The following is a 27,274-nucleotide window of genomic DNA, read 5'->3' as shown; positions in this document are numbered from 1 at the left end:
TATAGTACAAATAAGAATGGAATTAAATAAGAGAAAAGTATAAATATACCACCTGTATCAGTTTAACTTTCCATGAGTTCCCTGGACAATTAGACAATTTTATTTTATATCGCCTCCTGCTTTTCCTGCCTTACCATCTGTTTGCTCTCCAAGCCCTTTTTGGAGTTTAGCTGAAAAATTGGACAGGTATGTTTCATTCCAAACTTTGGCTAGTATGCATATTGTAAGTTGTTAGAGAAAATTACTTAGCAGAAAATACATATGGCATATGGAGGTTGAAATTTCTTAGACTATTAAAATTATATACTCAGTAATGTCCTTCATCCTAATCATGCTGAAAACAATAGGGAGTTTCTTTGCTTCCACTCAGTGCCATCTGAGGAAACTTGAAGGGGATAGTTGGCTTCTGGATTGTTGCATTAGTGCCCACACCCATGATATTAGAAGAGAAACAATAGAAACTGTTCTTGTTTTTGCCTGACACACTTTCTCCCATCCTATGCTCCATTATCTTCTTCTCTCTTCTCTCAAATTATTCTCACACCCTTTTTGAGCCAAAAGCTACTTTTGGCTTCTTTTAAAGCTCGTTTCTTTCAATCAATCTGTAGAATCACCATTCTCTCAAACCTATCTCCCCACCACCATTGCCACTGCTATGATCCAAGCCATAGATACATACATAGTTAGCTCACAAATAAAATGGGCCATGAATACTAAACCTCATTTTGGAATGAAATAGTGTATTTTAAAAATACAAAGTTTTGTGTTACACTAACATGTTTCAACAAATAAAGTTATTTTGAAAGTTTAGAAGAAATGGAAATTATTTATGACCGGGGAAATTAGGCTTTAAAGTGAAAATGACATTTAGGTTTAGGCTCAAAGATAGCTAGAATTTCAAGAGGAAGACTTGGACCTGGGCAGTGCTTTTCAAACTTTATGTGCATCAGGGTCACCCGGATGCTCATTAAAATACACTTTGTGCAACTTTGAGTCCGTAGACCTTGGGTGGGTCCCAAGAATTTGCATTCTCAACAATTTCCCAGATGATGCAGGTGGTCCATGGATCTCACTTTGAGAATCTCTGGGCTAGAACATTCTAAGCAGAGAGAAAATGGCATGAGAAGAAGAATGAACTTCAAATTTGCGGGTGGAAGAGAATTAGAGAAATGCTTAGAAGAATAGATTGGATCTGATTAGAAAGATCTAGAAGGATCTAGAGTATGGACTTTTTTTCTTACGCAATTGTAGGTTTTTATCTAGAAAAGCAGCATAACTACCGCTATGCATTTTGGGAAGATTATTGTGGTTATTTGTATTGTGGCTACTGCAGGGAAGCATATTAGGAGATCATTGAAATGGTCCAGATGGCAAAGAAGAGAGACCAAGAAAAATATGAAAAATTTGTGGATGTAGAATCATCTTAGAGACAGTAGATAGACATTGCCATGTGGAAGGCAGTCTATTTAACCAGGAGAGTTTGCCATTCTCAATGTGCTATGTACTGCCACTTCTTCCTTTTCTTCCTCCTTCTCCTCTTCTCTTTCGTCTCTTTCGCTTTTCTGTTTAAAATACTTTTTTCAACTTGCAATACCCTCCTCAATGTCTGCCTTCTCCAGATGACCATGTGTGCCATGCAGGCAAGGAATTTACCTCTTCTATTCAATGCTACTATATACAGCCACTACTTGGGGCTGAGTCACGGTTGAGGCCCATAATTATTTGTTGGGTAAAAAAAGGAGAGCTGGTTTGAGAAAAGGTGTGATGACTGCATTTGAGGATTTGTGGAAGAATGTTCAGGGGCCAAAAGAGTAATCAGAGATATATCCAAAAGGAGGCTGAAAAAATGAGCCTGTGGTTTAGGACTAAAAATATTGAATAAGGAGTCACCTCCATAAATTTTTAGCTGAAGCCTTGAGGTGGAAGTCAAAGTAGGGATGAAAATGAGTGAAGAATTCTGAAGACTATTCAAGGTCAGAAAGACGAATAATCAACCTTTGAATATCACACACACAAAAATATAGTTTACAGAGGAACTCTAAATTGCTCAAGAATTTTCTTCCGATTTTAACACCTTTATTGAGGTATAATTTACATACAATTCATCCACTGTCAGTATACAGTTTCTTAATTTTTAATAAATTTATACAGTTTTACAAAAGCAATGCATTTTAGAAAGCTTCTACACAGAAGCATTTTAAATTGGCACCATTGAGAAAACTTTTAGGAAGACCAATGATTTATTACCAAAAATAATGATTAACAAGTGAGACAAAAGAAAAAAAAACCCTCTATTATTTAAAAATTTTAATCTCCAGTCAGAAAACAAATGCTCCTGACAAAAACCGTCTGCAAAAATAAAAATAATTCTTTATACAAAATAAATTATAACGTAGGTACAGGTTATTTGTTGCAGTGTTGCTTGTGTTAACAAAAGACTGGAAACAAACCTAATCAGTTGAGGCTAGTTAAATAAATTGTGGGAGAGGCTGTTCCAAGATGACCGAATAGGAGCAGCTCCAGTCTACAGCTCCCAGAGTGAGCGACGCAGAAGATGAATGATTTCTGCATTTCCAACTGAGGTACTGGGGATTGTCTCACTGGGGATTGTCAGACAGTAGGTGCAGGACAGTGGGTGCAGTGCACCAAACGTGAGCTGAAACAGGGCAACGCATCGCCTCACCCGGGAAGCGTAAGGGGTCATGGAATTCCCTTTCGTAGCCAAGGAAAAGGGTGACAGACAGACAGCACCTGGAAAATTGGGTCACTCCTACCCTAATACTGCGCTTTTCTGACAGTCTTAGCAAATGGCACACCAGGAGATTATATCCCGTGCCTGGCTAAGAGGGTCCTACGCCCAGGGAGCCTCTTTCATTGCTAGCACAGCAGTCTGAGATCAAACTGCAAGGCGGCAGTGAGGCTGGGGGAGGGATGCCCACCATTGCTGAGGCTTGAGTAGGTAAACAAAGCTGCCGGGAAGCTCCAACTGGGTAGAGCCCACCGCAGCTCAAGGAGGCCTGTCTGCCTCCATAGACTTCACCTCTGGAGGCAGGGCATAGACAAACAACAGGCAGCAGAAACCTCTGCAGACTTAAATGCCCCTGTCTGACAGCTTGGGAGACAGTAGTTGTTTTCCCAGCATGCAGCTTGAGATCTGAGAACAGACAGACTGCCTCCTCAAGTGGGTTCCTGACCCCTGAGTAGCCTAACTGGGAGGCACCCCCCAGCAGGGGCAGACTGATACCTCACATGGCCAGGTACCCCTCAGAGACAAAACTTCCAGAGGAATGATCAGGCAGCACAGCAACATTTGCTGTTCAGCAATATTCGCTGTTCTGCAGCCTCCGCTGCTGATACCAGACAAACAGGGTCTGGAGTGGACCTCCGGCAAACTCCAACAGACCTGCAGCTGAAGGTCCTGACTGTTAGAAGAAAAACTAACAAACAGAAAGGACATCCACACCAAAACCCCATCTGTATGTCACCATCTTCAAAGACCAAAGGTAGATAAAACCACAAAGATGGGGAAAAAACAGAGCAGAAAAACTGAAAATTCTAAAAATCAGGGCGCCTCTCCTCCTCCAAAGGAACGCAGTTCCTCACCAGCAACAGAACAAAGCTGGACAGAGAATGACTTTGACAAGTTGAGAGAAGAAGACTTCAGATGATCAAACTTCTCCGAGCTAAAGGAGGAAGTTTTAACCCATGGCAAAGAAATTTAAAAACCTTGAAAAAAGATTAGATGAATGGCTAACTAGAATAACCAATGCAGAGAAGTCCTTAAAGGACCTGATGGAACTGAAAACCATGGCACGAGAACTACATGATGAATGCACAAGCTTCAGTAGCCGAATCGATCAGCTGGAAGAAACAGTATCAGTGACGGAAGATCAAATGAACAAAATGAAGTGAGAAGAGAAGTTTAGAGAAAAAAGAATAAAAAGAAATCAACAAAGCCTCCAAGAAATATGGGACTATGTGAAAAGACCAAATCTACGTCTGATTGGTGTACCTGAAAGTGACGGGGAGAATGGAACCAAGTTGGAAAACACTCTGCAGGATATTATCCAGGAGAACTTCCCCAACCTAGCAAGACAGGCCAACATTCAACTTCAGGAAATACAGAGAACGCCACAAAGATACTCCTCGAGAAGAGCAACTCCAAGACACATAATTGTCAGATTCACCAAAGTTGAAATGAAGGAAAAAAGTTAAGGGCAGCCAAAGAGAAAGGTCAGGTTACCCACAAAGGAAAGCCCATCAGACTAACAGCTGATCTCTCGGCAGAAACTCTACAAGCCAGAAGAGAGTGGGGGCCAATATTCAACATTCTTAAAGAAAACAATTTTCAACCCAGAATTTCATATCCAGCCAAACTAAGCTTCATAAGTGAAGGAGAAATAAAATCCTTTACAGACAAGCAAATGCTGAGAGATTTTGTCACCATTAGGTCTGCCCTACAAGAGCTCCTGAAGGAAGCACTAAACATGGAAAGGAACAACCAGTACCAGCCACTGCAAAAACGTGCCAAATTGTAAAGACCTTCAAGGCTAGGAAGAAACTGCATCAACTAATGAGCAAAATAACCAGCTAACATCATAATGACAGGATCAAATTCACACATAACAATATTAACCTTAAATGTAAATGGCCTAAATGCTCCAATTAAAAGACACAGACTGGCAAATTGGATAAAGAGTCAAGACCCATCAGTGTGCTGTATTCAGGAAACCCATCTAACATGCAGAGACACACATAGGCTCAAAATAAAGGGATGGAGGAAGATCTACCAAGCAAATGGGAAACAAAAAAAAGCAGGGGTTGCAATCCTAGTCTCTGATAAAACAGACTTTAAACCAACAAAGATCAAAAGAGACAAAGAAGGCCATTACATAATGGTAAAGGGATCAATTCAACAAGAAGAGCTAACTATCCTAAATATATATGCGCCCAATACAGGAGCACCCAGTTTCATAAACTAAGTCCTTAGAGACCTACAAAGAGACTTAGACTCCCACACAACAATAATGGGAGATTTTAACACCCCACTGTCAACATTAGACAGATCAACGAGACAGAAAGTTAACAAGGATATCCAGGAATTGAACTCAGCTCTGCACCAAGCAGACTTAATAGACATCCACAGAACTCTCCACCCCAAATCAACACAATATACATTCTTCTCAGCACCACACCGCACTTATTCCAAAACTGACCACATAGTTGGAAGCAAAGCTCTCCTCAGCAAATGTAAAAGAACAGAAATGATAACAAACTGTCTCTCAGACCACAAGGCAATCAAACTAGAACTCAGGATTAAGAAACTCACTCAAAACCGCTCAACTATATGGAAACTGAACAACCTGCTCCTGAATGACTACTGGGTACATAACGAAATGAAGGCACAAATAAAGATGTTTTTTGAAACCAATGAGAACAAAAACACAACATACCAGAATCTCTGGGACACATTTAAAGCAGTGTGTAGAGGGAAATTTATAGCATTAAATGCCCACAAGAGAAAGCAGGAAAGATCTAAAATCGACACCCTAACATCACAATTAAAAGAACTAGAGAAGCAAGAGCAAACACATTCAAAAGCTAGCAGAAGGCAAGAAATAACTAAGATCAGAGCAGAACAGAAGGAGATAGAGACACAAAAAACCCTTCAAAAAATCAATGAATCCAGGAGCTGATTTTTTGAAAAGATCAAAAAAATTGATAGACTGCTAGCAAGACTAATAAAGAAGAAAACAGAGAAGAATCAAATAGACGCAATAAAAAACGATAAAGGGGATATCATCACTGATCCCACAGAAATACAAACTACCATCAGAGAATACTATAAACACCTCTACGCAAATAAACGAGAAAATCTAGAAGAAATGGATAAATTCCTCGACACATACACCCTCCCAAGACTAAACCAGGAAGAAGTTGAATCTCTGAATAGACCAATAACAGGCTCTGAAATTGAGGCAATAATTAATAGCTTACCAAGCAAAAAATGTCCAGGACCAGACGGACTCACAGCCGAATTCTACCAGAGATACAAGGAGGAGCTGGTACCATTCCTTCTGAAACTATTCCAATCAATAGAAAAAGAGGGAATCCTCCCTAACTCATTTTATAAGGCCAGCATCATCTTGATACCAAAGCCTGGCAGAGACACAACAAAAAAAGAAAAGTTTAGACCAATATCCCTGATGAACATCGATGGGAAAATCCTCAGTAAAATACTGGCAAACTGAATCCAGCAACACATCAAAAAGCTTATCCACCATGATCAAGTGGGCTTCATCCCTGGGATGCAAGGCTGGTTCAACATACTCAAATCAATAAATGTAATCCAGCATATAAACAGAACCAAAGACAAAAACCACATGATTATCTCAATAGATGCAGAAAAGGCCTTTGACAAAATTCAACAGCCCTTCATGCTAAAAACTCTCAATAAATTAGGTATTGATGGGACCTATCTCAAAATAATAAGAGCTATTTATGACAAACCCACAGCCAATATCATACTGAATGGGCAAAAACTGGAAGCACTCCCTTTGAAAACTGGCACAACACAGGAATGCCCTCTCTCACCACTCCTATTCAACATAGTGTTGGAAGTTCTGGCCAGGGCAATCAGGCAAGAGAAAGAAATAAAGGGTATTCAATAAGGAAAAGAGGAAGTCAAATTGTCCCTGTTTGCAGATGACATGATTGTATATTTAGAAAACCCCATCATCTCAGCCCAAAATCTCCTTAAGCTGATAAGCAACTTCAGTAAAGTCTCAGGATACAAAATCAATGTACAAAAATCACAAGCATTCTTATACACCAATAACAGACAAACAGAGAGCCAAATCATGAGTGAACTCCCATTCACAATTGCTTCAAAGAGAATAAAATACCTAGGAATCCAACTTACAAGGGATGTGAAGGACCTCTTCAAGGAGAACTACAAACCACTGCTCAACAAAATAAAAGATGATACAAACAAATGGAAGAACATTCCATGCTCATGGGTAGGAAGAATCAATATTGTGAAAATGGCCATACTGCCCAAGGTAATTTATAGATTCAATGCCATCCCCATCCACCTACCACTGACTTTCTTCACAGAATTGGAAAAAACTACTTTAAAGTTCATACTTTAATGAACCAAAAAAGAGCCTGCTTTGCCAAGTCAATCCTAAGCAAAAAGAACAAAGCTAGAGGCATCATGCTACCTGACTTCAAACTATACTACAAGGCCACAGTAACCAAAACAGCATGATACTGGTACCAAAAAAGAGATATAGACCAGTGGAACAGAACAGAGCCCTCAGAAATAACAGCACACATCTACAACCATCTGATCTTTGACAAACCTGACAAAAACAAGAAATGGGGAAAGGATTCCCTATTTAATAAATGGTGCTGGGAAAACTGGCTAGCCATATGTAGAAAGCTGAAACTGGATCCCTTCCTTACACCTTATACAAAAATTAATTCAAGATGGATTAAAGACTTCAATGTTAGACCTAAAACCATAAAAACCCTAGAAGAAAACCTAGGCAATACCATTCAGGACATAGGCATGGGCACGGACTTCATGTCTAAAACACCAAAAGCAATGGCAACAAAAGCCAAAATTGACAAATGGGATCTAATTAAACTAAAGAGCTTCTGCACAGCAAAAGAAACTACTGTCAGAGTGAATAGGCAACCTACAGAATGGGAGAAAATTTTTGCAATCTACTCATCTGACAAAGGGCTAATATCCAGAATCTATAAAGAACTCAAACACATTTACATGAAAAAAAACAAACAACCCCATCAACAAGTGGGTGAAGGATATGAACAGACACTTCTCAAAAGAAGACATTTACGCAGCCAAAAGATACATGAAAAAATGCTCATCATCACTGGCCATCAGAGAAATGTGAGTCAAAACCACAATGAGATATCATCTCACACCAGTTAGAATGGTAATCATTAAAAAGTCAGGAAACAACAGGTGCTGGAGAGGATGTGGAGAAATAGGAACACTTTTACACTGTTGGTGGGACTGTAAACTAGTTCAACAATTGTGGAAGTCAGTGTGGCGATTCCTCAGGGATCTAGAACTAGAAATACCATTTGACCCAGCCATCCCATTACTGGGTATATACCCAAAGGATTATAAATCATGCTGCTATAAAGACACATGCACACGTATGTTTATTGCGGCACTATTCACAATAGCAAAGACTTGGAACCAAGTCAAATGTCCAACAATGATAGACTGGATTAAGAAAATGTGGCACATATACACCATGGAATACTATGCAGCCATAAAAAATGATGAGTTCATGTCCTTTGTAGGGACATGGATGAAGCTGGAAACCATCATTCTCAGCAAACTATCACAAGGACAGAAAACCAAACACTGCATGTTCTCACTCTTCTCACTCATAGGTGGGAATTGAACAATGAGAACACATGGACACAGGAAGGAGGACACAGGAAGGGGAACATCACACACCAGGGCCTGTTGTGGGGTGGGGAGAGGCGGGAGGGGTAGCATTAGGAGATATACCTAATGTAAATGACGAGTCAGTGGGTGCAGCACACCAACATGGCACATGTATACATATGTAACAAACCTGCACGTTGTGCACATGTACCCTAAAACTGAAAGTATAATAAAAAAAAAATAATAAATTGTGGCACTTCTACCTCAAGGAATCCCCATGTAGCCAAAAAAAAAAAAAAAAAAAAAAGTACACCCTTTGGGTACTTGTAAAGAAAGATATGTAGGGGACATGGGATGAGGAAGCATATCTAGTGGGATATATATTTTTATTTGCTTGTATTTTCATAAAGAAATAATGTAAGAATACTAATTAAAGTGGTACTAGTAAGGTAGGTAGGTAAGGGAGCAAAATGTGGTAGATGGAAGCTAGTCTTCACTGGATATTGTTTATACTCTTTTGAATTTTCAGCCATATGAATATACTATCTATTAAAAACAAACTTTTTAATATAGTAAATTAAACATATTGATGGGCCTCTCTCTATTCCATAGATTTGGCTGGAAGCACAGAAATGGAACAATGTCATGTTGATGCTATCGTGGACACACTGGATGATTTCATGTCATGTTTTCCTTGGGCAGAGAAAAAGCAAGATGTGAAAGTAATGTGATCCATTTGCTATTCCTAGTATTAATTACACACCACCTGCCAGACATTGTGTTACGTGCCGTAGAAAGTTCCTTAATATCAAAGCAATATGTATAATTTTAAAATATCAAATTATATTTTAAAAGTTTAAAATAAAGTACAGCAATTCCCTATTGTACCCCTTCGCATTAACTCCTCCCCAGATGCAACCCTTTTAAAAATTTGTTTAGCAGTTTCTTTAGGATTTACACATTTCCATATTTCTATAGGATATGTAAATATGACTTCCTCTGATTGACCAATTGTAAATGATTTCTCAAGACTTATGATAGTACAGGTTAAGCATTCCTAACCTGAAAATCTGAAATCCAAAATGCCCCAAACTCCAAAACGTTTTAAGCACCAAGATGACAGCACAAGTGGAAAATTCCACATGTAAGTACTTAAGACACTTTGGCAAATGTGCAAAATTATTGAAAATAATGTATAAAATTACCTTCAGGCTATGTGTATAAGGTGTCAATGAAACATAAATGAATTTGGTGTTTAGATTTAGGCCCCATCCCCTATGTATCTCATTATGTATATGCAAATATTCCAAAATCTGAAAAAGTCTGGAATTGAAGACAATTCTGTTCCCAAGCATGTTGGATAAGGGATCTCAACCTGTAATAACAATTTTTCTCTTACATCTCATCCTTTCTGCTTCCCTTTCACCAAGCTCCCAATATTGTGATGTGAAAATTTTTAGGTTAAATATCCTGTGATTAGTATGCTATGCAAATAATGCACAGAACTGTGCACTGTAGTATGCTTTTATAATATTTCCTTTCTCACTTTTCTTCCTCAAAATTAGTAATTGCTTTCTTTTGCTTCTTTTTACTTTTACTGCTGACTTTCCACAGTATCCAATAGCCTGACAATACAATTTTTCACAAGGTCAACGTAATATCAGTTCATCTGTTATTTCCAATATTTCTTGGAGCGCTCTATGTCTAGGAGACTTCCATTCTTTGCCGAGTTCTCTAGGTTTTCTGCACAGCTCTCTTCATTGGAATTCCCTTCGCTGTTATTCCAGTGATGCCATTCTGTGGAGCTGGAGTCCTGTTCCTGGATGCTGCCTTCTTTCTTTGTTTACTCCGTTGTTTATTTGGGGGCACATCCTCTAGTATTCCAAAAGTTAAAATGAAGGTTTGATGACAGCAGATATGATTATGACAGATGGTATGGATATGTCTATCTTGTGAGTAACAATGCTTCGCTCTGGTATGGTTGTCCTAGATACTTGGTCACAGTTGTCATCCTGAGATCTTTATTATCACCCCGGATTTTTTTTTTTTTTTTAATATTTTCCTGGGTTCATTCTCCTGTTTTCTTTCCTTGCTTTTGTGGAACAGTCCTCTAAGAGCTTACTGGTCATAGGAAATAAAATTTAGGGCTTTTGGGGCCTTATTTGTCTAAAGATGTTTTTATTTTATTCTCAAACTTGTTTTATAGTTTGGCTGGGTGTAGAATTCTGATGAAAGTAATTTTTCATTAGTATTTGAAAGGCTGTTGAGAAGTTTGAATTCAGTGTAACTACTGACCTTTTGTATGTGACCTATTTTTTTTCCACTCTGAAAGATTATAAAACATGTGCCCTTAGAGTTCTAAAATTTTGCAATGATGAGTCTTGGTATGATCTTGTTTTCATCCATTGTGCTGTTTCCTTGGTGAGTCCGTTCAATCTGGGACCCATGTCCTTTAGTTCAAGGAAATTTCCTTTAATTCTTTCATTAATGATTTCCTCCCCCTTTATTTTCTTTGTTCCATTATAGTAGAATTCCGGTAATTCAGATGTTGGCTCTTTTCCTATTTCCCATCTCTTGGCTTTTCTGCATTACTTTTAGAAAGCATTTCTCAACTTCATCAGTCCTTGAGTTCTAAATTTCTGATATTGTGCTTCTAAATTTATAAAAATTCTTAGGCTGTTTTCCACTAAGAATGGGGAAGGGACAGCTGTCTAGTAATGTAAAATGAAGAACATCCCATGCTAAAACCACTTAATAGTTTTCCAACAATCCTCATTTTATCCCCTCCCAAACCTCCTTAACCCCAGTTCTAGACATATCCGGTCATTTCCTGAGCCATTTAAGGATTTCATGTTGTTGATGGGATTGGTTCTTGGCTTTCCCTTTGCAGGTGCCATTCACCCATCTGCTTACTAGCTTCAAATTTTGTTTGCTCTTATCTCCTCTTTCCACTTCCTTGTGGGTTCTTTTTAAAAATATTCATTACTGTGGTTGAGATGAATGCAAAATGATATATATTTGTCAAATTATTCATCTTTATGCAGAATTCTAAATAGACATCTTTATTACAGCTTCTAGTGGTTTCCTTTAGGACGCTCATCACAGCCTCTATTTTAAAGAGACTGGCAGGTGGTGTGTGATTACTTGTTTGTTGTTTGTCTCCTCAAGCTGGATGCATCGGGGGGTAGGAATCATGTCTGTATTATTCAACTGATCCCCCACCGCCATCACAGTGCCTTTTACGTAGTAGGCATTACACACTTGTTAAATACGTGATCAGAACCACACTCATCAAATGCACACCATGTGCCTGTGTTACTCTCAGCTCTATGTGTTATCTCAGTCAGCCCTCCTTCTCCCCCTTCAAGATAAGTGCTTTTTATTGTCATGCTCACTTTCCAGATGAAGACACTGAGAAACAGCAGTTAGAGTTGCCCAAAGTCACACAACTAACAGAACTGTGAACTGAGCCCAGACAGCTGAATTTAGATCCCATAGCCTCATCACCTAGGTATAAAATTGCTTAAATTGGTAACTAATTTAAGCATTCCTTTAGAATGAAACTGTTGTTATCCTCATCTTCCAGGTAAGAAAACAAGCGTTTCATGTAGTGTAAACAACTTACCCAAAATTGTTCAGCTAGAAGTGGTGCAGAAGGAATTCAAATCGTCACTGACTCAAACCCCAGGTTCTTAACCACTGGGTATAATACCACAGTGCAAGCAGCTGTTCAAAACAGCTGTGCATGAATATTTATGTACATGTTAAAGCTAAAGCCTATAGCCGAAAGCCACAGCACAAATAGCAGGCAGTCTTATCAATTTACTTAAGCACATATTTAAGCACATACTATCTACTTAGTATTTATAGCAAATACTATTTAATTAGCACCTTCTGATTTGAATAGAGATATCTGGACACAAAAGTATTTACATTGACTAACTCCATGATATAAACGTAAGGTGTGTAGCGTCTGCACACACACACACGTATATATATAGGCCTAGCCAGGAAATAATAAAGCTCAGCTTTGATGATAGAAGTACAACTTTTTGACATAAGTACATTTAGGCTCTGGAGTCAAACTGCCAGGCTTGAATCCTGATTCCCTTCTTACTAGCTGTCACTTAACTCCCTATTTATAGTTCAAACTCGTTGTAAAGTGGGGATACAACAGGCTCTACTTTGAACTATGTTGGCAGGATTAAATGTTAGCATATGTGCCTATGGCTAGGTAGGAAGTGTTAAATATTAACTATTATAATTAATAGTGTTATATACTTTGGTGTTAATTGTTTTTACTATTTGTCGGAGATGGCATCTGTATTTTACACATGATTATAAATGTAGAAACAGATGCTCTCCAATTTAAAAGTGTCTAAAGATTTTTGTTCCATGTACCAAAGACCCCCCTGATGTGCAGTCTATCAATTTATCAGTTTGCTCTTCTCTACTTTTCTATTTTCTACATTTCTGTGGCTGAGGCTCCATAACAGAGGCCACCTCCCAGAGGAAAATATTCTTCGAACATTTATGATAAGAGTAACACTCTACCTTTGTATTAGAATAACAACTCTCTTAATACCACCTATTTCAAAAAAACAATTTCAAAGGACACAGCAATCCAAGTTCATGATTAAATCATACAAAGGCCGAACACGTTGCAGAAACACTGCTGATAGCTATAGACTATCTAATTAACAAGCAGGACTTGGCTAATATATAATGAAAAATGCACCGTTCTGTATTTCATTTCTTAGACTGTTGGTAGTGGGCTACATTGCTGCCATCTTGTGGTCACGTGAAAATTTCAAAGGCAGAATATTGATGCACTTAAGATGGATAGTGAATATATTCTTGTCATATACAGCTTAAAAATCTACCAAATACACAATTTTACAGTATTTATTACTAAAAATTCCATTTCCAATAAAAAAAGAATTAAAAGCAAAAGATGTCTTTGGATACTGGTCACCATGACAATCTTTGAACTTACCATTAGTGTTACTTTGGTTATTTAATGTATCTGTGTTTCCATTTCCTCATCTAAAGAACAGGATGGGGAAGAAGAATGAGAAGGCCTGAGGACATTCTGATGTCCTGGTTCCAACACAAAATAATTTTGGTAGTGCACATATAAAAATGCTTTTGAGAAATATACGAACCTCTCTAAAAGTCATTTGTTAAACTTTCATAGCAACAACTTCTCAGGGTGAAAAAACCTCCTTTATAACTCTCTGAAAAGAGAGGCTAGAAATTTCTGAATCCATCAAGTAAAGGAGTGGCTATCTAGGATGGATCAGGAAATGTATTTTTTAAAACATATCTGGAAAAAAGAAGAAATCAAATCTTATCTTCTTTATGTTATTTTGGTTGATTGTACTTTAAAATGAAACTTAAATACTAATTATACTGTTTATTAATTTACATTTCATTAGACTGAAATAATTCACCAAACTTACAAAGAGAATCTGGACTCAAGGAGAAGTCAATAGCACAGATGTAAGAGTTTTATTTGACTCTGCATGTACACAAACACTGGTGCACCTGAAGCTCTGGAAATGCACGTTAGAAGAACAGAATTTGCCAGGAGTGCACACAGGAGTTTTTGGAAAGTTGTCCAACAATCAAATTGGCCATTACTTTTCTGACTGATGCCAACTGAGGTGAGCAGACCTGTGGCAAGCACCACATGGTTCTCGACTCACTGCCCTTCAATGGGATTACAAATTCTGTGTAAGCAGCAGAAAGACTCATAACTAATGTTTTCTTTAAAACTATGAATATACTGACCACAGAGCACTTTATAGAATAAGAGAAAGAACATAAAGTCAAAATCATGACAAGCTTTATAAGCTTCGGTTTTTAAATCTGGCAAACATATGTAAGTACATATTGAGTATCCCTTATCTGAAATTCTTGGGACCAGAAGCATTTCAGAATTGGGGTTTTCTTCAGATTTTGGAATATTTGCATTATACTTACTGGTTGAGCATACCAAATCTCAAGAGCCGACATCTGAGATGTTCCCCTGAGCATTTCCTTTGGGCATCACGCCCATGCTCAAAACATCTTGGATTTTGGAGCATTTTGGATTTTTGGACTAGGGAGGCTCAACCTGTATGTACTCTACAAATATAAGGCATTATGTTGTGGTAGTATATACCATCTAGCTAAGTCATAATCATAACAGCAAGTAAATCAGCAAATTGGTACAGTATCCACTATCTGACTTATCTTAATAAAAGTTGGATTTCATTATAGATCATTTAGACATATTAATAAATGATATATATATATTTTTGAGTTTGGCTTCTATTTCATAACCAAGACTCAAACAGGCAGAATTCTTATATATAAACAAACATCTCTTATCAAGAAAGAGGCCTTGAGTAAATTATTTGGTCTTCAGAGCTTCAAGTAGAAAAATGATGACAATTAAAAAAATGGATGTTTTATATATATTTTCCTAAGGATGTTAATTTTTAAATAATATTAGTTTATATATTGAGGGGATAACTAGATGATGCATTTTGTAGATGATATTCAAGATAGACAAATCTGATAAGGCACAATGGTAGTCCAGTGAGAAAATACATAAAGGCCCAAGATCATGATTCATTATAAACGCAATAGCGAACGAAGAACTGCCAAACTAGAAGGGTCTAGCCTTACGAAATAAAATAAATTTCTTTACCTTCAGTTATATTATTTAGCTTTAAAAAAGCTAGGTTAAGAAAGAGGGAAATTTTAGGAATCTAAAAAGACAATAGAATCCTTTTGCTTTAGTAAATTTAAGAAAAAATAAGATTTTGTGGGTAAAATATTTAGTCATTATACACAAAGAAACTGTAAGAACTGGTGACAAAAAACTATTTTTTCAATCCATGAGCAATAAAGAGATGACATTCTGAGGACATTCTGATGTCCTGGTTCCAACACAAAATAATTTTGGTAGTGCATATGTAAAAATGCTTTTGAGAAATATACAAACCAGATTCACATCTATGATTCACATCTATAGAGAATCAGACCTACATCTCCATGTCATAAATTTGAATAAAAAATCTAGCTACTTCTCTTTCTTCTTGAATTCATGTGGGAGAATAAAGATGGAGAAATCTACTTCCTCCTCAGATCATGTTACTTTTCTTCTCATTATTCTTAAAGTGATATTTTCTCCTTCTAGGAGCAGATGTTCAATGAGCTGCTCACGTATAATGCGCCTCATCTTATGCAAGACTTGGACACATATTTAGGGGGGAGAGAGTGGCTTATTGGTAACTCTGTGAGTATGTTTTATATCTTAAAAAATTCAAGCAAATAAAAGGACAAACCAAAAGAAGTATAAAAACTTACTGAAAAAAAGTTACCTATAGGGAGGGGACAGAATTTACAGCAAGAACAAAGGTTAAACTTCTTTAAATAAACCTTTTTAAAAAATAGATTTGACTTTGGAACTATATTTTATATAATTATATATTAGCAGCAAAAACTTTAAAAAGCTATCCTAAAAATCAAAGACAAGTAAATGAACCTAACTATGCAAAAGAGGTGCATAGAGAACACACAGAATACATATGTACTCTATTAGAGAAGAACTATTTCAAGAAGTATCATTTGTAAAACACACTAATTTGATTATACATCTAAGACAGATATCTCTTAGCTTAGAACAACAAAAAATCATATACTATTTTCAGTAATCATATTGTTGGTGGTACTAGAAAATATTGGTATTTTTTTTCTGGTATTATTATACTTATATTGTGGGTACAAAAATAAATTATGTTGATGTCACTGAGAACCAGGATCTTCAATGTGGGAGAAAGGAGATAGAGATGTAAGGTGAGTAAGGTCAAGTAAATATCCTATTCCTGAACTTGAACTATAGCTAACAGTATAAACTCATATGTATTTTATATCAGGATAAATTATGAAGCATTTTATATCTCAATCAATTGGAAAAAGTTTCTCTTCATGAAAGTATTCCAATTAATAGATAAGAAAGAAAGACTGAAATAAACTATCAAGACTTTCCAACCCCAGAAAAATTAATTGGCGTAGGCATGGACCGATCATCAATAATCACAAAAAAGTTAGACAACCAGATACTAGGCACACTACCACCTATGAGTAGTCTTGCCAAAAAAATCAAATCTAAACCTGATTTACAAGTTGTGGTAGGTAGCAGTCCCTACCTTCAGAGAGACTGCATTCTGGGAGATAAGATTGCTTTTTTGTAGCATGCTGACACTCTGCTGTCTGCCCTGTTCAGCCCTTCTGGGTGATACAGAAGTAAACTTGCCATGTCTTTATTCTCAACTTTCAATCTCTTCACATACCCCTTCATTTCTTCTGACTCCCCTCATAGCCTTTACTAAAATGCTCCTCTCCCTGCCCTATTTATTGAAAAATTTCTAAGAATTTATTTTTCATTTTCTATTAAGATTCCTTTGTAAATGATGTTCTGATCTCATCTCTGGGCACTCTCCCTTCTTCACAGTGCTCCAAACACACTGGTGTGTGTGTCCCTCAGACCTAACTCACACCCCCACTTAAGGGCCTTTATGCATTTCCCTACACCTGGAACGCTTAATCCCCAGATTGCTCACTGCAGGTCTTAATCCTTGTTTATATTTAAGCCTGGGCTTATGTGTCACCTCTTAAAAGTCTTCCCTGACCATGTCATAGTCCATCACATGACTTCACTTTCTTTTTTCCTAACCCCTATCATTTTGCATATTTGTTTTTCCCTTCTAAAATAAAAGCTACATGAGAGAAGGGGCTGGCATCCTACCTTGCTCTCCAGCACCTAGACCTGGGCATGGCACACAGTAGGTGCTTGACAAACATTTGAATAAATTCTGGATTTATTCTGAATTCTGAGTCTTCCAGCCAGTAGCTTCTCTTGGCTGACAGATGTTTAATAAGTTCCTGAAACACTAGCAATCAGGTTTATTAAATTCTATACAAAAAGAAAAAAGAGTGGTCCACATTTAAACTTCACTCTTTGATAATCATATGGAGCCAAAGTAACAGCATACAGATTGGTTTCTAGTCACAAAGGTAAAAACATGCAACTGTACAATGGTAGGACCAGGCTGTCATCACTAATCCAGTGGCCAATCTTGGCATACCCCTAATGGTCAGACATCCATATATTCTTTTTATGTGATACAGTATAATGTATTTTAGCCACAAATATTTCACTTGAAACTATATACCCTCTAAGAATAACCTGCACCTTCCTTTATACTACGTAGTACAAAGGAACAAGGTAAGATGAAATACAAAGGTCCTGAAGATAGAACATTCTGTAGGACTAGTGTGAAATCTTCAATAATTTGGTGATATGAAAAAAAGGGTACTGCTTTGAAGAGTTAATGGACATAAGCAGATCAAATGCATAGACCTGGAATAGATCCTGCTTTGTCCTGTAAAGGGCAATTTTAGAACAGTTGGAAAAATACATATTGGTTATTGGATAAGGAAAATGTATTGTCACAGAGAGGTGGAGGACTGGACAAGGTTACAAGAGTATGTACCATTAAGATCTCATGTTAGTAAAACAACATCTATCAGCATAGAAAAATATCTTATACATGAAAATGTTTAATAGTAGTAACCTGATTGCTGGAGTATATCAGTAATTTTCTGAACTTCTATCATATAAACATTCTGCTTCTGTAATAACAAGATTGTTTTGAATCTTTTAGATTAAGAAACTAATTTTAATTTTGGAATGCTGATACAGCTGTACTTTCTATGTTCAAATGAAAAGTTTGTTTCCTTTAAACTAGGTAACTTGGGCAGACTTCTACTGGGAGATTTGCAGTACCACACTTCTGGTCTTTAAGCCTGACCTGTTAGACAGCCATCCAAGGCTGGTGACTTTACGGAAGAAAGTCCAAGCCATTCCTGCCATCGCTAACTGGATAAAACGAAGACCCCAAACCAAACTCTAGCTGATCCATGTTGCCTTCAAGTTTGTTTTTCTCGGGGGCATCTCTCTCATCAGATAAGACAGCTACATCAGCCTGCCAGATAATCCACATGCTCCCTCCCCAGCTCCACTAAGATTTTCACTTTAGCCATATTCTGATTTTTAAAAAGGAAAACAAAAACAAATCTTTCTTCAGTATCTTTTTCTTTCAGAATACCTTCTCATCATTTACAATTACAGAAAAATAGTACGTAATACAGACAGACCTTGCTTTGCACAGGTTCTAACATGCACGAATTGCAGTCACAATGGTTTAGCAACACCATTCTTCCCCTCCCCCAAAATGGTTTGGACTTCAGCTACCACAATTACCTGTAATTGCATAAAACACAAACTTTGCTAGTAGCTCTCTAGTTCACATATCCCTGTGTAAATAACCTATGTACATCATGACCAATGACCAGTCATTTCTATCAAAGACTGCCAGAGGTCACTGCACATCTGTTATTCCCGCATAGATAGCGAAGTGTGTAGTTGTATTGCTATTGCCTGCTTGTGGCCCAGTGATAAATCCCTTTGACATTTTACAAAAATGAATCAAAAGAGGGAACTCCCAGCAAAGATGAAAGTGCAGCAAAGGAACAAAAACTGATAATCCTGGAATGAAATTCAAACTGAATATAAAGGGAGTTATCGAGAAAAGAGCTGACTGTGGGAATCTGACACAGCTCAAAAGGCTCTAGATATGCAGCCAGAGAAACTTGCAAAGATGAATTTACCGACATGAATAAAATTGTTGTGATGAGAAAAATGTAGATACTCCAGAGATCAAGAGAATGAGAAGACAAGCCATAGACTTGGAGAAAATACTTGTAAAACATGTATCTGACAAAAGACTGTTATCCAAAATTTTATAGAACTCATAAAAGTCAACAAGACAACAAACAAGCTGATCAAAAAATGGGCAAAAGACCTCAATGGACACCTCAACAAAGATACAGGTAGCAATAAGCATATGAAGAGGTGCCCAACAAAATGTCATTAGGGAACTGCAAATTAAAACAAGATACCACTATATGACTGTCACAATGGTAAAAAATCCAAAACAGCAGACAACAGCAAACGCTGACGAGGATGTGGAGCACAGGTAACTCTCATTTGTTGCTGATGAGAATACAAATGGTACAGCTACCTTGGAAGACAGTGATAATTTCTTATAAAACTAAACATATGCTTATACAATCCAGCAATTGTGCTCCTTGATATTTATTTCAAGGACCTGAAAACATGTCCACATAAAAACCTGTCCACATATATTTACAGAAGCTTTATTCACAATTAAGAAGTCAAAAAAGAGAGGAGGATGTCGGGGAGAAAGAAAGAAGAGGAAAAGAAAAGCCCAGATAGGTATGATCTTATTTAAGGTGTTTCTTTCCTCTCGATAATGTTTTATGAAATTGAAAAAAAAGTTATCTAATACTTTAGGCCGGGCGCAGTGGCTCACACCTGTAATCCCAGCACTTTGGGAGGCCGAGGCGGGTGGATCACTTGAGGTCAGGAGTTCGAGACCAACTTGGCCAACATGGTGAAACCCCGTCTCTACTAAAAATACAAAAATAAGCCGGGTGTGGTGGCGGGCACCTGTAATCCCAGCTACTCAGGAGGCTGAGACAGGAGAATCACTTGAACTGGGAGGCACATGTTGCAGGGAGTCGAGATCGCGCCACTGCACTCCAGCCTGTGTGACAGAGGGACTCTGTCTCAAAACAACAACAATAACAAATATAAATTATTAAGGATTACACATAAAACAGTGTATTTTCTAAGTACCTTGATTCTTTGGATCAAATTTTCTTGTTATTAGTTGCTATAAGTAAATGCTAATAGGTTGTATGTGAATCTCATTCAAAACCCTCCAACATGTAATCCAGGCAATATGAAGAAAAAATATTACCTTTAACGAAAGAAATGCAAATAATGTTCTAGATAATGAAAGTATTTAACTTTTCTTCACTCTTCTGCATAGCTAAATTTCCCCCACATCAAGCTTTAATGAAGACAGAAGTAAAAGTGATAATCCAATGCTTATACAAAATTATGAAAATTCAAAATAAGATAATCAATCCTATTTATACAAATCATAATTCAAGTATAAAGTATAACCACAGCAAGTTTCATAAGGAAATATTTAGCATTATCATAACCCTTAGGTAATTTTTTTGCACTGAAGAACAATACATTCCGTTATCCCACTGTGTATCCAAATTAAATGTCTCCTTGCTTCTATACAAAGAGAGGGTGGCTAAGCGAGAGTGAAGTCAAGCAGAAAGTGAACTGCATATTGAATTTATAATTTCAAAAATACATTTTTGATAAGAGTTAAAACAATCAATTCCTTAAATTTATGGACTGTGAAGTATCACACATAAGGTCACACAAATGGAAACCAAATCTCCTCATACCCCCGTCTCTCCACTACATGATAATACCAACTGTTAGGAACAACAGTAATGTTTCAAAGTCAGTATCTACTGGCATGAAGTTAAAAGTCTATGGGGGTCCCAAACAGTTATAAAAATGCATAAGGCATGTCTTCTTTGTGTAGCTTGCATTTAAAAAATGCTTCAGTTGGTCAAGATATTACTCCAACTCTCGCTTCATTTGCTCTGTAGTGATAATGGGTTACAGTATTTACTGAGATCAGTCCAATGAAGGAACCAATGAGAATACATCCCAGGTAGTTGAGTTCCAATTTACTGGCAAACAGGCAATATTAAGCACATAAGATAATCTCATTTGTGCCCTATATATATATATGTTTTTAAGGGTAGGAGGAGGAAGGGTTAGAAACTATTAAAAAGGGTGTGAAAATACAACTTATGATCACAAATATTTTTATTAAGCCCAAGACATAATAGCGCATTACAGGAAGAACCCAACTACATTTCATTAGAGATAAAAGTATGGATATAACAACAACAACAACAACAACAAAAGAAACAGCCTATCATTGAAAATACATTAATACAGAAAACTTATGAGAAATCCATTATGAGATTTTAAAAGGTAAAATTCCTAACAATTTGAATAACTGATTTGGGTATGGTGATGTACAAGGAGGTAGTATTAACACATGAAGACTCATTTTAGCCCTGTAATGGTAAAATATATTCAGTCTGTTCAATATACCATCAAGACCGGGGTTAAGCCATGAGCTCTCCGTCTTTAATATCTAAATAATCACTGTAAGAGTTTTATTTGCCTTCCAAATCCAGAGGGTCGTATTACCTAGCATCTTAGCAAGTTAGGATGCTTTGAAAAGCATGATTTCCAAAAATTAACAAATCTTTGATTTATAAATAAGTTTATTTATAATGATATTTACATAATAAAAACAAAACACATGGAACTCACAAGTTATACAAAGAAACTGATGTATAATAAAAACAGCAATATAGACTGACAGGCAGAATTTTAAAGAAAGATTTAATAAAGAGTTAAATATCAAATAGACAACTTCACTTCTAAATTTCACTTTGTCACTCACACTGAATTGGAATTGAACAATGGCTCTCTCTTCAGGCGGTCCTGTACTGGAAATTCTGGAAACTGGTAAAATATATTTTGATAAGAGTTTCAAGTTAATGACCTATTTCCATGCAGTACCTAATGCTGCCTTTAGATGAAGTCACATTCAGTCTGCTTTGAAGTGAAATAGCTAGCTTTAAGTAATCTGTTCTGCCAGGCTAGAAAAATGTCACCAACATTTTGCTGATGCATGGAGATGTGGCAGTAATAAACTACTATTTAGAGAGGAAGAGAATTGGAGCAGAAGTGACTGGGCAACAGTTTCAAGAGAAGCAAAAGCCGGGAGAGGGAAATCAATGAAAACATGCACAAGATTAGGCAGAGTAATATGCACAATTAGTGCAGTTGGAAAATGAACAGAAGGAATTAATCCATGGAGCAAGGTAGGGGCTTCTTTAGTTACTATTCACTGGAAAACAACTTAGTGCCTAGCCAAACAAATTTGTTTCAGCAGAAGTACTTGAGAGGACCTGGGGGATGTTAGTATATGGAATGCCACCTTTAAATTCAGGTTGAGTTCTTGCTGACATTGGTGAACATCTGCTTCAAATAGCAATAAAATGAAAGCTATATAATCTATACAGCTGCATTCTTTAACATAATAAAAAAGAACTTCAAATAAGACAAGCAAAAACAAGACATAAGCATTGTCAAATAAGGCACATGTAAAAATCTACACACATTATCCAGTGAAAGACAATATATATATATTTGGAGGTAGAAATAATTACAAAAATACTGACATTTCTAAAGCATTAGCGTATTTGTTACAAACAATCACCAACTAATCCCCATTCAGAAAACTGCTTTGTAAAATGATTATTCAACATCTTCAGGACTACGTATTTGTGGCTTCTTTTCTGAAATTTCACGTGTGAGTATTTGGAGAATTCAGTTAGTGGCAAAAAGTTGTCCATACTATGAGAAATGTAATATGGAAATTATAAAAAGTTATAAATGTTCATAAACCCCATGGTCATCATAATGTAAATGTCCTTGAGTGCACCAAGTTGATATTTCCTCATCAATTGAGAATTCACAGTTCTTATTTCACAGGCCCATTGATGTTTTTAGTAATGTGGCTATATCTGCTGGCATACTCCCTTCATCACCTGTAGGTCAGAAAGTAGCATTAAAAGCTTTATAAAAATATTTTATTTAAAAAAAAATTGTCTCAATTATTTTTTTTCTTTGGTGAATTCTTACTCATCTTTCAAGGGCTAGTTTGCTTCAGTGTCACCCCTGTTAAAAACCTTCCTAAGCTCTACTTAGATTAGGGCTATTTCCTCTATGTTCTTGTTCATATTGCCAACATAGCAATCTAAGGTTATTTTTCCAATTTTATAAAGCTATATAAAAATACACGGTAATAGACTGGATAGTATCTAATTCATGGTACTTAACTTCTCACATTTGCTAAATAAAAAACATTTATGTAAGAAATGGAGTAGGGAAAACAAGGATAACAAACCCAAACCTAAACCAACGAAAACTAATCTATATTATTTTTCATCTAAAGATATAATCACTGACTCAGACCCACAATGTATACATATAAACAACATTCTGAGCACAGCATACCAGCTGATGATTAAATTAGCCACTTTAGATTACCTTGTTTATCCAATGTTTGCCCTATATTTTAATTAAATGAGGCCCCAGTATTTATAAGCACTTACAGGAATTATTTGAGATTTTCTAAATCTCTTTGTGTCACAGTGGCAGATAATCTAGCCATCCCTGATTAATTCAATTCAGCACTGAGAATATTTTGAGACGAGTTGATTTATTAATTTACTAGTTAGTGACAACAGCACAGCTGGCAATTCAAATATTTGCTGATCTGTGATAGATCTGTAACTATGAATAATTTTATAAATTAGATGTGGCTGAAATGTAGCAAAACTAACCACTTCTCTCTTCCTCCCCTCTCTCACAAATATACACCTCAGCTACAATCTAAAATTATGAGTACTTTCATCCACTCTTCTTTTCTCTGTTAAAAAAACAAAACAAAACAAAACACATATATCCACAGGAACACAAAATAGTACAACAACTCTTAGGGAGTTCACTGACATCCTTGCTTCCAAGCTCATCCATAGACTTGAAAATAGCCCATAAAATCCAAATTGACACTTCATAAATTAATATATAAACTGATACTATGTTAGGAAGAATGCAGGGAGAAAAGAAGGAAAAGAATAAGGAGATTCTTTTAAACTTAAAGATACTAAAGATAGAATACAATAAAATGCTGTGTGTGAACTTTGGACCCTGGTGTTTTAAGGAAAGCTATAAAAGACATTAAGGGGACAAATGAGAGAAATCTGGATATGAATAATATGATAATATCTGAAAATTACTGTTTATTTTCTTAGATGCTACAATGGTATTGTACCAACTTAGAGGAAAATGCTGTGATATTGAAAATAAATTGCCATGTTTATAATTGACTTTATTATGGATCAATGGGAAAAAAGAAGTAGAAAAAACAAACACTGCAAATGTCACAACTGTTAAATCACTGTATTTTTCATTCATACTATACTTTCAACAATTAAAAAATTATATATATGTATATATATGTATGTATATGTATATATATATACATACATACATACATATATATATATACATATATATATATTTTAATAGAGATGGAGTCTTGCTATGTTGCCCAGGCTGGTTTTGAACTCCTGGGCTCAAACGATCCTCCCGCCTGTCTCCCCAAGTGCTGGCATTACAAGCATGAACCACACGCCCAGCCACTGCTTTTTGTACGACTATTTCTGTAATAAAAAAATTCAAAAAGTATGTAGTCATGATTGTGGTAATATATATATATTTTTTAAGTGCAAAAAGGTAAAAAATGTATTAATACGATTAATCACATTAAGGAAAATTAATGAAAACAAAACCCAAACAAAATCTTTATTTTAAAACAGTAGTTCTCTGATTTTAGCTTTATCAGAATCACCTCGATAGCCTGTTAAACCAAGTATTATTAGGTGCCATCGCCAGAGTTTTTGACCAAGTAGGTATAGAATGGGGCTTGGGAATTTGCATTTCAAATTGCGAATTTCTTAGGACATGCTGCTCCTGCTGTTGGTACTTTGATAACCACTAAGGCAAGCTCTAGGAACACAAAAATCTGATAAGCATATTTGAGAGGAATCATGGTCTTTACCTTTCATAGTTTCATGTAAGAGGGGGCAAACAGATTGGTAACAAAAAGCAATACATAGTCAATTACAAAGATACATTTTTGTTTATAGAGGAAAAGGACCTCACTGTGAGAGATGGAAAGAAGGGCATACATGTATTGTCACCAGTCCAGTGTCAAAATTACCTAAATGAAACCCGGGACACAGTTGAAGACAAATGATTACAGCTAAATGAGTAAATAAGAGACACCATTACATCCTTACTCTAGCAAATAAAATACACACTGGGAAAAACACATATAAACAGCTTTAACAAGATAAAGGAAAACTTCTAGGAAAAGTGTTAAGGAGAGGCCAGGAGCGGTGGCTCACGAGGTCAGGAGACCAAGACCATCCTGGCTAACATAGTGAAACCCCGTCTCTACTAAAAATGCAAAAAATTAGCTGGGCATGAAGGTGGGTGCCTATAGTCCCAGCTACTCGGGAGGCTGAGGCAGGAGAACGGCGTGAACCCAGGAGGCGGAGCTTGCAGTGAGTGCGCCTCTGCACTCCAGTCTGGGCGACAGAGCAACACCCCGAAAAAAGTGGTAAGGAGACGGCAGGATTCTTCATAACTAAACATTTCAAAGCTATTGGCTTGAGAGCACAGCTAAAAATACACTGCTATTTTAACAGACAACGTAGGTGAACATAACAGGCAAAATTTTAGACTGACCAAATTTATACAAATACAAATAATTTACATTAATTATGACTGAAAATGATCAAACATACACATCACCTCTGTTCCCATCATCCATAATACCATTAAAATACGATGGGAGAAAAAAGTGTAAGGGAATTAGACAAAGGAGAAAGAATAGGAGAAAAAGACAACAGCAGAGAGAGAGTTGTCCACAACTTTTGAAAGAAAACGATGAAAGAATGGAAACTGACTTTTGACAATAAAGTAAAAGCTTAAGTGCCTGCAGGTGGGAAATGCAAGGCTAGTTCATACCCAGAATCCTTACCCTTCTACCTTCAAAGCTCAGGAAATGGGGGTAAATGGGAAACATGAAGTTATAATCAGCTTGAACAGGTAAGATGTCTAAAGCTTGCCCAAGAGAGCCAGCCATTTGCCCCAAATGTATAAAACTGAAGGTTTATTCTCTTTGGAGAACATGAGTCTGAGGAACTCTGGACTTGTCATAGAAGAGAAGAGAGAGGCTGCTGAAAACAGGCAGATTAACTATTAATATTTAAATTAGAGAACAAGCCTCCCTCCTTCATTTCTCAGGGCCATTCTCATACCACCTTTCCCCACCTCTCTCTTCACTTCACAGGAGGCTGAAGAATTTCCCTCTGAGGAAATGAACTAGCCCGTAAGAAAAGACTTACAGTTAATTTTATCAACTATTATGGTTCTATTATATTTAGAGACTTATTGTTAGAATAAAATCCATATATTTGGATATTTGCTAGTATTGCTGAAAAAGAATTTAAATGCTTTACTAAATTCTAAAAGCTGCCCTACCAAAATAATAAGGAAAACATTGCCCAAAGAGAATCTGCCCTATGCATTCACTTTACTGTATTTCCTGGACAACCTGAAACTGACAAGTTGCCACATGCACACAAAGCCTAGTAATGACTGCTAATTGTTTAACTATGATCACCCTACTTATCCTTACTCTTAAAGATCTCAGTTGCTTCTTACTCAAACTTTCTCTACTGCCCGCCTCCCCAAGCTTCCACAGCACCCTGAAATAAATGCTATGCAAGAAAGACAAGTAACTATTTGATCATACGCATTTCTCTCTCGCTGTAGACAGATTAAAGTGTATTGATTTTTATAGCACAGAGTGCCTAATATAACACAGACATAACAGTGTCTGTCATGAACAGAAATTTGCTAAATTAAAATGAACAATTATCAATACTAGGAATTAGAATGAAAAAACTTGCTTATTTCCAATTAACATTAAATTAGAAAAGGTGCAGAAGAGTGTATCGTAAGTTGACATGCACCCTTTCTCCCATAAAAGAAAGAATACGTGTTTATTTTTATACACATAAAATAACTGGTCACACACACACAAAAACAAAAGGCTAACACTTGTCACCTCTATTGGGGAAGTTGGGAGATGGGGCGACTAGGAGGCA

General features: G+C 36.7%; 2 protein-coding genes across 7 annotated transcripts in view; one reads left to right on the top strand and one right to left on the bottom strand.

Moving 5' to 3' along the window:
- Nucleotides 1–20,116, top strand: part of HPGDS (hematopoietic prostaglandin D synthase) — a 104,179-nt gene extending 84,063 nt beyond the window's left edge. The window contains exons 5-7 of the mRNA XM_054484816.2: nt 9,044–9,153; nt 15,621–15,719; nt 18,235–20,116. Coding sequence (XP_054340791.1) covers nt 9,044–9,153; nt 15,621–15,719; nt 18,235–18,399 — 374 coding nt within the window. The 3' untranslated portion in view covers nt 18,400–20,116. The remainder of the gene's footprint in view (nt 1–9,043; nt 9,154–15,620; nt 15,720–18,234) is intronic.
- Nucleotides 20,117–21,254: 1,138 nt separating this feature from the next.
- SMARCAD1 (SWI/SNF-related, matrix-associated actin-dependent regulator of chromatin, subfamily a, containing DEAD/H box 1) overlaps nt 21,255–27,274 on the bottom strand; it is an 83,578-nt gene continuing 77,558 nt past the window's right edge. For all 6 annotated transcript variants that reach the window (XM_054484811.2, XM_054484813.1, XM_063663918.1 and 3 more), the window contains one exon: nt 21,255–23,077. In XM_054484811.2, the coding sequence (XP_054340786.1) occupies nt 23,016–23,077 (62 nt within the window). In that variant the 3' untranslated portion in view covers nt 21,255–23,015. The remainder of the gene's footprint in view (nt 23,078–27,274) is intronic.

This window comes from Pongo pygmaeus, chromosome 3 (genome assembly GCF_028885625.2).
Source record: "Pongo pygmaeus isolate AG05252 chromosome 3, NHGRI_mPonPyg2-v2.0_pri, whole genome shotgun sequence".
Lineage (NCBI taxonomy): Eukaryota > Metazoa > Chordata > Mammalia > Primates > Hominidae > Pongo > Pongo pygmaeus.
This window is presented reverse-complemented; position numbering and strand designations above follow the sequence as displayed.